General features: G+C 38.3%; 2 protein-coding genes across 2 annotated transcripts in view; one reads left to right on the plus strand and one right to left on the minus strand.

Annotated features, from left to right (window-relative positions):
- Positions 1-13985, plus strand: part of LOC140168763 (uncharacterized) — a 75042-nt gene that overhangs the window by 4414 nt on the left and 56643 nt on the right. The gene's annotated exons all lie outside the window — the stretch shown is intronic.
- Positions 2012-2704, minus strand: LOC140168762 (uncharacterized). Its single transcript, XM_072192172.1, has one exon. It carries the CDS (start codon positions 2702-2704, stop codon positions 2012-2014), a length of 693 nt encoding a protein of 230 aa, XP_072048273.1.

The raw sequence follows: 13985 nt of genomic DNA on the forward strand, positions 1-13985 counted from the left end.
TGTAGTTCATATCAGCTGGAACAGTTACACATGCCAAATGATTTGGATCAATTACAAAAATAGCTTTTCGCTAAAAGTTTTCTGATCATACTTGAAACATTTTTTTTTTAACTGGAAACTTGCAACAACTAATTGAGCCTCTTTCAATGAGACATTGGTTCTGAACTAAATTATCTCCTGGAGTTCACAATGTTTAACAAAACTGCTCAGTCATTTCTCACATAGATTGATAAAGGGGACAATATTTGACATTGTGTGTAAGTTTGAAGAGAATCCTAAACCGATAGGGTTACCCCCCTTTAAGTTAGGCTATATATTGTTTTTAAATTTTTTTGTTCCCTAGGTTTTATGTTTTGTAAAGCGCCCAGAGGCTATTTGCGTTGGGCGCTATATTAAATCTCTCATTATTATTATTATTATTCTTCATGACTGTTGTCTATGTGTGTTGCTTGACACGGTATGCATTTTGCAATGGTTTCCTCGACTTTCTTGTCTATCCTCGAAACCATACTTTCTGTCGAAGTAGCTGCTTTGTTTTGACCACTCCCAAATGGCCTTCGTGTGCTAGGTCGATGACCTTTTGGCGCAGCGATTGAGGTACTATGATCCTATCATTGCGAAGTAAGACATCAGATGAGGTTTCTGTGATCTCATCTTTTACGCGATTTAGAAGTGTCAACATTTAGAATTGACATCCCCTGTTGCAACGGCGATTTCTTTCTGCCATAAGTTAAAGCGGTGTGCCTGCTTACATCGCTGTAGAGTTTCGTCTGTTTCAATAGCTTCTTGAATGTCTTTCAAACTCACAGACTCGGGAATGGCACTATTAAGAATAAAGTTAACATGTTCGTCTGTGTCCATTTCCGGTGCGGTGCTGGAGAGTGGATGGCGAGAGAGGTAATCTGCTGGATTATTCTTGCCAGGGCGGTATACAACTTCGTAAGTGTACTGCTGTAGTTTCAAGATGAGCTTCTCAACACGGTAAGGTGGTTTAGAGTGTACATTGTTAAATAGCGGTACCAGTGGTTTGTGGTCAGTCACAATGGTAAATTCACTACCGTATAAGTACAAGTGGAAATGCCGACAGCCCCATGCTGCTGCCAAGGCTTCGCGTTCCGCTTATGCGAATAACGTTGTTCAACCTCGGTCAGCGACCGGCTGGCTAGGGAGACTACAGTTCATGCGTTATTAGTGTCATCAAGTTGCACGAGCATTGCGCAAAGTCCCACTGGGCTCGCGTCAACAACCACCTCCGTGCGTGCGTGTGGATTAAAGTAGGCCATATTGCAATGTTCGGTTATGGACTCTTTGATCTGCTTGAGGGCGCTTTCTTGTTTCTGTCCCCAGGTCCATGGTGTCACGTCCTTTATCAATAACCGCAGTGGTTCAGAGATCATGGCTAGTCGCGGGATGAATCGCGAGCAGTATGTAGCGAGTCCTAAGAAGCTGCGGACCTCTTCCTTGCTGGTTGGTGGCGCTGCATTTTGCAAGCTCTCAACTTTATCTGGTGAAGGAGAGATTCCAGCAGCACTGAAAACATGACCAAAGAATTCAATCTTTTCTTTGTTGAAGGCACACTTGTTCTTGTTAGTGTCAAGTTTCTTTCGCGCAGTCGTTGTAGACAGTTTGCGAGGCATTGCTTGTGTTACTGCGGATCTTTCGCGTACACAAGGATATCATCGCTGATGTTGATGACGCCTGGTAATCCTGCCAAAGCTGATTGGATCAGATTCTGGAACTGTTCAGCCGCTCTGTTGACACCAAAATTCAGTCTTTTAAACTGAAATAGTCCAACATGTGTTGAGAAGACTGTGAGATACCGTGATTCTTTATCCAGTTCTATCTGATGGTATCCATTCTTTAAGTCCAGCTTAGAGAAGACGGTGGCACCATTCAAGTTTATGATGATGTCGCCAACCGTTGGGGTGACATGACGCCTTCGCGTTGTATTGCTTTGTTGGGGCACGCATGTCTATGCATAGGCGTATCTCATCAGGGCTTTTAGGTTTCTTTACAACCCGAATGGGTGAGATATCCATGGTGTTGGCGTATCCGACACAGCTTCAATGACATCCAGGCTTTTCAGTCTTTCTAGCTCAGCCTCCACTTGCTTTCTCACTGGAAAGGGTATGCGGCGGTGTGGTTGTGTGATCGGCTGAATATCATCATTTACATGGAGTTTACACTTGGTATCAGACAACTTGCCGAGGCCTGTGAACCGATCATCATAGCTTTGCACAAGTTCTTCTATGCACATCTCTGAACTTGAAGTGTCAACAGAGTGCAAGACGTGTATCTCAATGATTTTCAGTTTCTTTGCGCTGCTGTAGCACAAAAGCGGGTCACTTACTCCTATTGCTCGGACAACATGAAATTCTGTGTCTATGCGGGTGTTGTTACAGAAGATGACAACAGGTATTTTGCCGTATGTGTATAGTTGTTTCTTAGCGCCATACGCAAAAATTTTCTTGGTTGACCGCTGCAATTTGGGTTTGATGATCAAATCATCATATTGTTTCTTGGTCATGACATTGACAGTCGCGCCGGAGTCTACTATTACTATGGTCTGTTGGCCATTAATGGTTATTGGTACTCGCGGCTGTTTTTCTTCGTCTATCTCGTCTTCAGATCTGTTGCTGAGAATGTATGCATATTCTTGCTCAGATTCACTGTCTTGATCAATATCGCCTTCCTCAGTCACCATATTCGCGCGTGCGTACGCTTTTCCCCTACATTTCTTCTCGAAATGTTTTTTTTCTTGCAGTAGTTGCAGGTTTTACCTTTCGCTTGACAGTCATTGCCATTAGGGTGTGGGAATTGCCCACCACAGTTGCGGCAGTCTTTCGAGCTCGAGGGTTTGTAGGTGGGTTGGCCCTGGTTTGACCTGGCCCTTTGAATTTGGCATGCATCGTGCCAATCGCGTTAATTGGGGCAGCCTGCGCCTGTTGTGTATTAGTCATGTGCTTAAGCTGCACCGATGCAGCAGCTGTGTGGCTCTAATTAGGGACATAGCCTTGTCTAATGTCAGGTTTTCTTCTCTAAGAAGTCTACGTTTGGTATTACTATCCCTCGTTTTGTGTGCGACAATTAAATACGTATCGCTCGTAGGTTGTGTTCTTCTTCCCTTTACAGTATGTTTCAAATTTATCGAATGACTTTATCAAATTTCTTTTCATCCCCATCTGTAGTGAATTGGAATGTATTAAATGTGTCCAATGCTTCCTGACCAATGACTGACAACAGGGTTGCTATGCGAGTTTCATCGCCTTTTCCTTAATCCCTGTGGCTATCTCAAAGTTCTTGAAACATTGATGAAATTTAATCCAGTTTTGCGATAGATTATGATCTGACATAGACAGTGGTAAAGGTGATGGGATGTTGAAGTTTGCCATGATCAGTGTTCATATGATGAGACGTAATCTGTTTCAATCTTACCCAATCCTTGAAAAGTCTGTACATATGTCGGTTCAGAGTGGTGGCAAATGTTTAAATTTATCCTCGTCACCAGTGAAAGATCGTTAGGGGACCTCATAATAAGATGAAACGCCAGATATAATGACGGTCAAATGACTCTTTAATATGTTTCTAATATCGTGTTTTTATCGAGTGCTGATTTAGGTCAAAGGTTATGATTTCATACAAGCTGTGTTTAACTACTGGTACGTGATTGGTTAATCGCCTAATTGAGTTACGGGCGCACAACACTACAGACTGCACTCCGCCATAACTACGGTGAAGGACACCGGCTCAAATCCTTTGTTTGGAGCCAATCGATAATTTCATGCAGGGCCTTTATAGGATTAGGTTCAGTGTAGGATAAGGTTGATGAATTAGCATTTTGGATTAGGGTTCAGTTTTAAATTAGGTTTGGGGATACTGGTTTAGCTTTGATGATTTGGTTCAGTTTAGGTAGGTTTAGGGATTAGTTGCATTCTGTATTTGGGTTGCTTTTTGATTTAGGTTTAGGGATTTTAGCATTTGGGATAAGTGTTCACTTTTAGGATTAGGTTTAGGGATTAGCGTTTTGATTTTAGTATGCATTTCATTGTTTTGTGGCCAAATTTGCAGATATTCTTGTGAATTTTTACCAGATCTGAAATATAGTGACATGCCCAGTGTTGGCTTTTGGGGCTTTATCCCTCAACCCTGCCCCATTTTATCTGTAAAATAAGCATATTTTTGGGGCACATGTTGGACTCCCAAGGCTCTTAGCCCCCAGTGTTGAATCTTAAAGGCTTTTGGGCATTTCTCATGTAATACTTAAAGCCATAATGTACAATCTTTTTAATTGAAACTAGTTAATGACTTCACCTAACTAAAATCAGCCAAATTTGTTGTGTTTATAGGACAACAGAGCAATTTTGATATTGAATTCATTTGTGTCTAAGGAACTGATTTACATATATAGTTTATTTTAATTTTACCTCATTATTTTTGGCTTAAAATGGACAAAGCTCCTTCCTAGTTGTTATTACTAATATTGTTTCATCATTTTTGGTAAAGAATAACAAAATCAAAATTTGACAAATTGCATATTATGGCTTTATCACTCGCTGTCTGTTAAACTGGCATTATATGTAGTTATCTCTCATCTTACTAATATAATAAACAAATTTGGACCTCCCACCCAGGGGTAGTAGTCAAAAGAACTTTAAGGATAGGAGGTTGGTGAGGAGGTATTTATATTTTTTGAAACTTGATACTAAGATTTAGATTAATGATTTCCTTTCATGTTTATCCAAAAAATCAGTGAAAATTCATGGTTGTATGATTTATTTAGCCAAAAATCTGGTTTTTGGCATGTTGTTATTATTTTGATATCACTGGATAGATGAGACACATATTTGGTACACTGCAATAATAAGGTGTTAAAGTCAGAGGGTGCCGGGGAAGAAAAATGTGCGTGCAGTGAGCATAAGTTTTTCTGTTTCATACTATTTGAAGTAAAAGTTGATACATATTGGATTCCTTTGCGCAAAGCATGCAAAAATATGCGATTTTATACCCAAATCAAGGTGCTTACTAAATGTGTGTGTATTTAAACAGCACTGCTAAGAACAAGGAATATTTCTGTTTTCTTTAAGATGTAAGGGGCATTCCTATCTGGGGTGTAGGGGCAGAGGCCCCTGGAAGCTGATGGATTTGAGCTTTTCAATATAGTGGACCCTACTATTCAACATCTGGGTCGGGAGACAGGTGAAGTACCACTGGCAATATTATACTCAGAGGCTATCAGTATACCAACACAGTATCCTGAAACAGCTTTATTCAAGGTGGCTATCCCTTTGTTATTGGAGCCCTGTAGCCCATAATATTCAATATATGTGATGCGATCAAGCAAAATCAGTCGGAACTCGCAAATATTGATTTTGAGATATAGCCAAACAAAGGTAATATTTCCTTTTCTTTCCTATTGTTTTGGAAACTCTGTAATTGCTCATATCTTTGGAACTGGTTGTTCAAATTCAATGGAGTTTTCTGCAAAATGCAGCTTTGTAAATGCTTTTTACTATTTTGTAAGAAACTGAAAATTTAATATTTCCGAGTTCCGACTGATTTTGCTTGATCGCATCACATATGAGGCTTATGTAGGCCTACCCATGTAAAAGAGGATTATTAACTTAAGTTTTGAGAAAAGGGGGTTCAATATGAACGAACCTTATAAGAAATGGAAAGAAAGACAAAAGCTTTGAACATAAAGAATATGCATGACTCTTTTTTATATCTGGGTGGGTGGGTGGGTTGGAACATTTGATCGTCACTGACTGAGGTGAAAATGCAATTATGCAAATGGCACAAAAAACTGCCAGGCTTGGACAAAAGATGATTGAGACCTGACAAGGAATGTGATTGGATGAGCCAAAACAAAGAGGGAATTTGAATGGCCAAACTTAAGAGTTTGTTGCTATAACAACATAACAAACTCCACAACAACTAATATCCACTTGCTAGGGTTTCAATTGTGATGAAAGGATCAAATCGACACATAGATGAGCAGAAGTCTCCCTGTTTGCTGGGCTAATCTAGGTTTTTAAGAGATGAATTGGATTCACACTAAAAATGTAATTGTTTGTGATTTTTTTTTTTAATTGAATTATCTAGTTTGATGTTTGGTGCAATCAATATATTTGAAGTAAGTTAATTAGTCAAACATGTTGTAAAGTTATTTTGTATTCAATTTGTATTGTAAGGATTGCATTTATCTAACTTTGCAATTTCAATATTGTGTATTTGAATGTATGCAGCATTTTTAAAACCTCTTTGGATAATATAATTGTGTTATGTAATATTATTGTTTATTGATCATTGGGTCTCAAAGAAGAATGGGTGATTAATTGTGTTTTAAACTAATTCCGTTTTTTAAAGTTGCAAATCTTTTAAAAACTAGATTGTCTCAGCAGCAGGGGACATGTCAGGGCTGTCAAGGCTGTCATGTGCATCTAGGTGTAGAGGCTTATCCTCTTATTCCCACTTGAGCATTCTCAAGTACAAGGTTTTTTGGTCTCCTGGTCAATTCAGTTTTAATTTAGGGGTTGTTGTTATGTTGTTATAGCAACAAGCTCAGTGTTTCTGTCCAGTCAGCTGTCACTTTAGTGGTGTGCAGCCATTCAGGTCTTCGTCTTATTTTTTCATTCCTTTGTTATGTCCATAGTTCTCCTAGTGATGCACTTGCAATTGTTCCTTCGATCTTGATGGACCAAGAAAGCCCACCCCCCCTCCCAAAAGCTGGAAGGGTGAATCAGTTAACTAAATATGGTTAAAGATACTCCAATAAAATGGTATGTCCAATTATGCTGCTTTATGTTTAAAAATAGAGGCTTTGTATGGAATTTCTTCAAATCTTGAAGAATATCATTAGTAGATTGTCTCCACTTTCTACTGCGTTTTATAGAAGGGGAATGAATGCTTTGTATGGAGTTTCTTCAAAACCTGAAGAATCTCGTCAGTAGTTTGTCTCCACTTTCTACTGCGTTTTTATAGAGGGTGGTGGAGTTTCTTCAAAACCTGAAGAATCTCGGCCAGTAGATTGTCTCCACTTTCTACTGCGCTTTTTATAGAGGGTGGTGGAGTTTCTTCAAAACCTGAAGAATCTTGTCAGTAGATTGTCTCCACTTTCTACTGCGTTTTTTGTCTCGCCTGAATGTTCAGGGAGAGACTTAGTTATCACTATGGTGTGTGTGTGTCCGTGTGTGCGGGGATTTGTGTGGGGGTGCGGGTGTGTGTGCGCGTGGGGGTGTGTGTGTTCGGAAAAAGCTTGTGAACGTGATATCTTGAGAACCGTAAGTGCTATGATGAGGAAACTTTATAGGGGGTAGCATGACCAAAGTGTCTCGACCTGATTAGATTTTAAGCACAAAATATGGTAATTAAGTACCTAATTTGCATAATTTATGCGTAATAAGCAAAATACCTTGTGAACAGATTATCTGGAGATTCGTATGGGGTACAGTGACGTAACTTGGTGGGGAGTAAGCGTGGCCAGATGTTCTCGAATTGATTAGATTTTCAGCGCAAAATATGCTAATTAAGTACCTAATTTGCATAATTTATGCGTATTTGATGCGTATCAAGCAAAAAAACCCTTGTGAACAGCTTATCTGGAGATCCGTATGGGGCACAGTGACGTAACTTGGTGGGGAGTAGCGCGGCCAGATGTTCTCGATCGACCTGATGCGTATCAAGCAAAAAACCCTTTGTGAACAGCTTATCTGGAGATCCTTATGGGGTACAGTGACGTAACTTGGTGAGGAGTAGCGGGGCCAGAGGTTCTCGACCTGATTCGATTTTGAGTGTAAAATATGGTAATTAAGTACCTAATTTGCATAGTATATGCGTAATAAGCAAAATACCTTGTGAACAGATTATCTGGAGATCCGTATGGGGTACAGTGACGTAACTTGGTGGGGAGTTGCGTGGCCAGAGGTACTCGACCTGATTAGATTTTCAGCGCAACATACTTTATCCAATTTCGTGAGGTCAAAGGTCACATACAAGGTCAAAGGTCAACTGAGGTCACCAAATCTTTTAATAATTAATTTTCAACTGTGCATCACATATCCAAATAACAGCTTGATCGGTCATGTAATTAAGGAAATATGACGACTTTAAGATAGTCGCTTTCCATGTAAAGTATAACAAAGTAGCACTTTCAATGAGTGATAACTCGTAAAGGAAGCATCTTTCTGTTTTGATTTATTAGTTTGATGAAATAGTTCTTTGGTATTGCCAAATTTGACTTTTCAGCGCAAACATATTTTATCCAATTTCGTGAGGTCAAAGGTCACATACAAGGTCAAAGGTCAACTGAGGTCACCAAATCTTTTAATAATAAATTTTCAACTGTGCATCACATATCCAAATAACAGCTTGATCGGTCATATATTATTTTTCGTAATCCCATAAGCCTTTTATAGTACACCTGAGGACTCGCCATTTTACATCACACAGACTTGTAATGCGCAGCAACGATGTTCGATAAACGATGTGCGCATCGGCTCAGATCGGCGTGACGTCAAATGACGAGTTCTCAGGTGTACTCGCAAAGGCTTATGGGATTTACCGAAAAGGTGAATTAAGGAAATATGACGACTTTAAGATAGTCGCTTTCCATGTAAGGTATAGCAAAATAGCACTTTCAATGAGTGATAACTCTTAAAGGAAGCATCTTTCTGTTTTGATTTATTACTTTGATGAAATAGTTCTTTGGTTTTGCCAAATTTTTGGAAGGTCATTACGGGGTCATCCGAGGTCACTCAGGGGTAATCTCAGGTCAAGTTATTAAAAACTGTCGTATGGGCATGAAACTTGATGGGTACAGTATGCTTTTTTGACTGAACACATAATTGGTTGTTTTTATTGATTCTTATGCTAGCGTTCAATATGCTTTGGTCGTAATCCACTTTGCCAACATGTAGCTATGTTTGTCAACTAGCATAATACTCTCTAATTGCCGTATTTTGTATCATTTTAATACTTTTCTTTTAGCTCATATTGTGTTAGTGTACCAGGGCATAATCACCAGTCATGTATTCTGCATGCATTCATGTTTCGCGCGTGTAATCCCTTCTGTCCACCCATGCGCCAATTATATTATATAGCTGTGAATTGCTTTGCAATTGCCTTGATAACTAAGCACCGATATGGGCCTAATTGACTTTTTCTGTTTCCCCATAAATGATTTTTTTGCTCTGCTTCGCTTGGATTTAGTATCCCTTTGGTATTTTCCTATATCATTTAAGCTTATTTGTAAGTGTATTTTCTAAGTGTATTTATATGTTCCCCCATGCTGTGTTCCCATTGTTGTAAACATTTTTCAGGATCTAAGGACAACTCCACCAACTGTGCCATCTGTGGTAACCAATCAATTCACGATCATTGTTTAAAAATCCTTGATGAGAATCACACTCTCATCTCCAAACCCTGGTACTGTAAATACTGTATTGGATCGATTTTACCCTTTAATCATATCATTGACGATGCAGAATTTTTGCATGAAATTAATCAGCTAAATCATGATCATACTGTTTCCTTTACATATCTTCAAAAACTTAACATAAATCCCTTTGATCTAAACGACAATAATGATAAAGATGACGAACTAAATAAAAATTATGAAGTTAATAATAATAACGATAAATGTAACTATTACTGTAGTGACACATTTAATGAACGCACTAAACATCTTAATAACTCTAATCTAAGTTTAATTCACTTCAATTCCTGCAGTTTAAATAAAAACCTTGATAATATCACTGATTATTTAAAAACACTTAATCATAAATTCCCACTTATCGCATTCAGTGAGTCCTGGCTCAATGATAACAATGCCCTACCGCCTCTTATCAACATTGATGGTTATAATATTGCTCATTTCAACAGAGTTGGGAAAAGAGGAGGTGGGGTAGGGTTGTACATATCTGACGATCTCAACTTTAAGGTTCGTGATGATCTAAATCTAATCCCTAGTCAAGATTACGAGTCAATTTTCATTGAAATCGAAAGTGAGACTAAAAATACCATAATTGGAGTCATTTATAGACCTCCTGACAGATGAGCTCAATCCTTCATCACTAATTTGTCTACTACCATCAACTTGATCAATAGAGAACACCTCCCAACCTTCATTTGTGGTGATTTCAACCTTGATTTACTAAATACATCCACTCACTCAGTTTCAAATGATTTCCTCAACACACTGTATGCCTCCTCATTTTATCCACTAATCGATAAACCAACCCGAGTAACCACTAAGAAATCATCTCTAATCGATAATATCTTTTGTAATATTTTGAATCATAAAATAACTCCTGGTATCCTATTTAGCGACGTCACTGATCACTTTCCTGTATTCCAAATAATAAATAACGATAAGAATAATGTACCTAATTCTAAAGTCAATCGCTACTATACTAAAAGAAATATAACTAAGACCACAATAACATCTTTCACGTCTGAACTAAATCAAACCAATTGGGACGAAGTCCTAAATAACCAATCTACTGATCAATCCTATAACGCCTTCATAGATAAATTTACTAATATATATGATAAACACTTCCCCAAAGTTAAGAAAAAATCAAAAAGCGCCAGCAATGTAAACCCTGGATCACTGCGGAATTATCAAATCCATTAAAACTAGGAATAAACTCTACAAGTCGCTCATTAAATACCCTAATGAAATAAATAAAACTAAATACGCCAAATATAGAAACAAATTAACTCATCTGATTAAGATTTCCTGTAAGAATTATTATTCAAATAAATTTAACACTTATAAATATAATATCAAAAACACATGGCAAACAATAAATAACGTTCTTGGCAAAACAACTAAATTGAAAAACCCCTCCTATTTTTTTGATGGTACCTCAAAAATCTCCAACCCCGGTAACATTTCCACAGAGTTTAATTCTTTTTTTGCTGAAATAGGTCCTAAACTTGCTTCAAACATTCATTCTCCCTCTTCCTTCTCTGATTTCCTTAACCCTAACAGAACTAGGACTCACTAAAGCTCACTATTAAAACCGCTCTGCGTGCACGGATTCCACGGGACTTGATGACGCAATCAGACCAAGTCATATATACCCAGGGAATCGCTGGTCGGGCCAACGCCACCTGTGTAGCTACATGCTGGGGATCTTCTGCGGGCATGCGAGGGGTCCGAGGTTCAATCCCAAAAGCCAAGTGACTTTCTTCTTCATCTTCTCTCCTTTTCGCTCCTTCTTTCCTTCCGATAGCCAAAAACCTCGGTAGGGTTAGGGTTAGTGACCATGCATATTTTCCCTATATGCCTTGTTAACCCTAACAGAACTAGGACTCACTAAAGCTCACTGTTAAAGCCGCTCTGCGTGCCCGGATCCCACGGGACTCGATGCCGCAATCAGACCAAGTCACATATACCCAGGGAATCGCTGGCGGGCCAACGCCACCTGTGTAGCTACATGCTGGGGATCTTCTGCGTGGCATGCGAGGGGTCCGAGGTTCAATCCCGGGGTGCCAAGTGACTTTCTTCTTCATCTTCTCTCCTTTTTTCGCTCCTTCTTTCCCTTCCGATAGCCAAAAACCTCGGGTAGGGTTAGGGTTAAGGACCCACACACTAACTCCATCTTCCTCAATCCCACCCACGAAAGGGAAATCCTAGACATTGTCAAGAAGTTTAAGAATGGCAAGAGTTCCGCCACGATGACATCAGCCCAACCATTGTTAAACATATCATTCCCCTTATCTCCAAACCCCTAGCCCACATTTTCAACCAATCCTTTCTACAGGTGTCTTCCTTCAGCCCTCAAGATTGCGAAAGTCATCCCTGTCTTCAAAAAAGGCGACCCCACACCTTCTCTAATTATCGTCCCATTTCTCTTCTACCATGCTTTTCCAAGATCCTTGAACGCATCATTTACAATAGGATTGATAAATTTCTCTCTCACTTTCATATTCTTCACAACAATCAATATATGGCTTTCGCAAACAGCATTCCACTGATCTTGCTCTTCTAGATATCTACAACAATATTTCCTCCTCTCTTGCTCTTAATCATCACACTATTGGCATATTCCTCGACCTCTCCAAAGCCTTTGATACCATCAATCACAACATTCTTCTTACCAAACTCCAACACTATGGTATTCGTGGAACAGCCCTTAATCTTCTCTCTAGCTATCTGTGTAACAGATATCAATTCACGCCCTTTGACTCACATTTCTCTGATCTTCTTCCAGTCTCTTGTGGTATTCCTCAAGGCTCTATCCTGGGTCCCTTGCTCTTCCTTCTTTATGTTAATGATATCCCCACTTCATCCAAAATCCTCTCTTTGTCCTTTTCACGATGATACTGAACATCTTCTTATCTCACCCAAACCTTAACACTCTCATAAACACATTCAACGAGAATTAGTCAATGTCTCAAACTGGTTCAAATCCAACAAACTATCCCTAAATGTCAGCAAAACTAACTACATCCATTTCACCAAACAAAAACGAAAGCAAAAGCACGCCACTCCACCAACACACATTATGATAGACAACGCTGTAATTCATCCTGTAGATAACACAAAATTTCTAGGTGTAATAATTGACAAAAATCTTTCCTGGAAAGACCACATCCACAAAATTACAAATCAAATTTCTAGGAACATCGGGATTCTTAGAAAACTTCATCACATTTTACCCACACATATACTATTCTCACTCTACAACACCTTAATCCTGCCTTACATATCCTACAGCAACATAGCATGGGCGATATCTGACAACACCCTTGACCTTAACCACTGTCCATGGACTTCTCCTAATTCTACAAAATTGGACAAACTATTTAAACTCCAAAAAGAGCAATCCAGATCATTAACAACTCTGGTTACCTATCCCACACAAAGCAAATTTTCCATAATTTTAAAACACTTAATATCTTTGACATAAATAAATTACAAACAGGTCTCTTTATGTACCGCTATGAGAACAAAACCCTTCCAAAATCATTCTCCAACTTTCTTTTAAAACACAGTGACATTCACAACTACAACACTAGACATGCTGAGCATTTTACTACAGTTAAACACACATCTAATTTAATCAAATACTCGATTAAAGTATCTGGACCTAAAACCTGGAATGGATTAAACAAAGATATAATAAACTCAAAGAATATATTAAGCTTCAAAACTAGCTTGAAGGACCGCCTGATTAAAAAGTACTTATCTAAATAAAATAAACCTATTATATAATTTTCAAGTATCATATATCATTTTCTTTCATCTTATAAATAGTTCAATATGTTTTAAACAAATTACTGCCGGCCAAATCCTGATGTTGGTTTTGGCTATAGGCTTCGGTACCGTGCACGTGCGCTTATTTTAAATAGGCCTATTTGAAATCGATCCACTACATTGTCAACTTTTTTGGTTTTTGACTGGTACTGCATTGTTTTATCCCTGTCCTGATTGATCCTTTCCCTCCCTGCCCTGTCTCGTCCTTGTCCTGTCTTGTACTGTTCTGTCTTGTCATGTTCACCCCTCCCTATTCTAATATTTCACTTTCAAATTTGCTAAGGTGGGACTAGCCTTAAAGCCCTTTGGGCTTATTTGGCCTCTCCTTCACATGTTTTTTTTCACCCTTTCATATTATTCTCTTTCGTTTTCAAAATCTACTGAGTTACTGGTAATTTAATTAACTTTTTGTACAAATTAAATTTGTATCATTAATTGAATTGCTATTTAATCATAATCTTACGGTGTAAATATTTTTATATAAATTTGTCCTACTATATATAATTTCGAAATTATGATTGTGATTTGTAATATAACCATTTAATTCTGTATTATCCTTCAGATACATTTCATTATGTTACCAACTTAATTAAATTTGTTTTTGTTATTGATGCTTAAATTTTGTATATAATACATATTATATATATATATATATGATTTTGGAAATATTGTTATCTATATATATGTGAAATCATGTGTGAATAAATTGAATGAATGAATG

This window comes from Amphiura filiformis, chromosome 13, assembly GCF_039555335.1.
Source record: "Amphiura filiformis chromosome 13, Afil_fr2py, whole genome shotgun sequence".
Classification (NCBI taxonomy): domain Eukaryota; kingdom Metazoa; phylum Echinodermata; class Ophiuroidea; order Amphilepidida; family Amphiuridae; genus Amphiura; species Amphiura filiformis.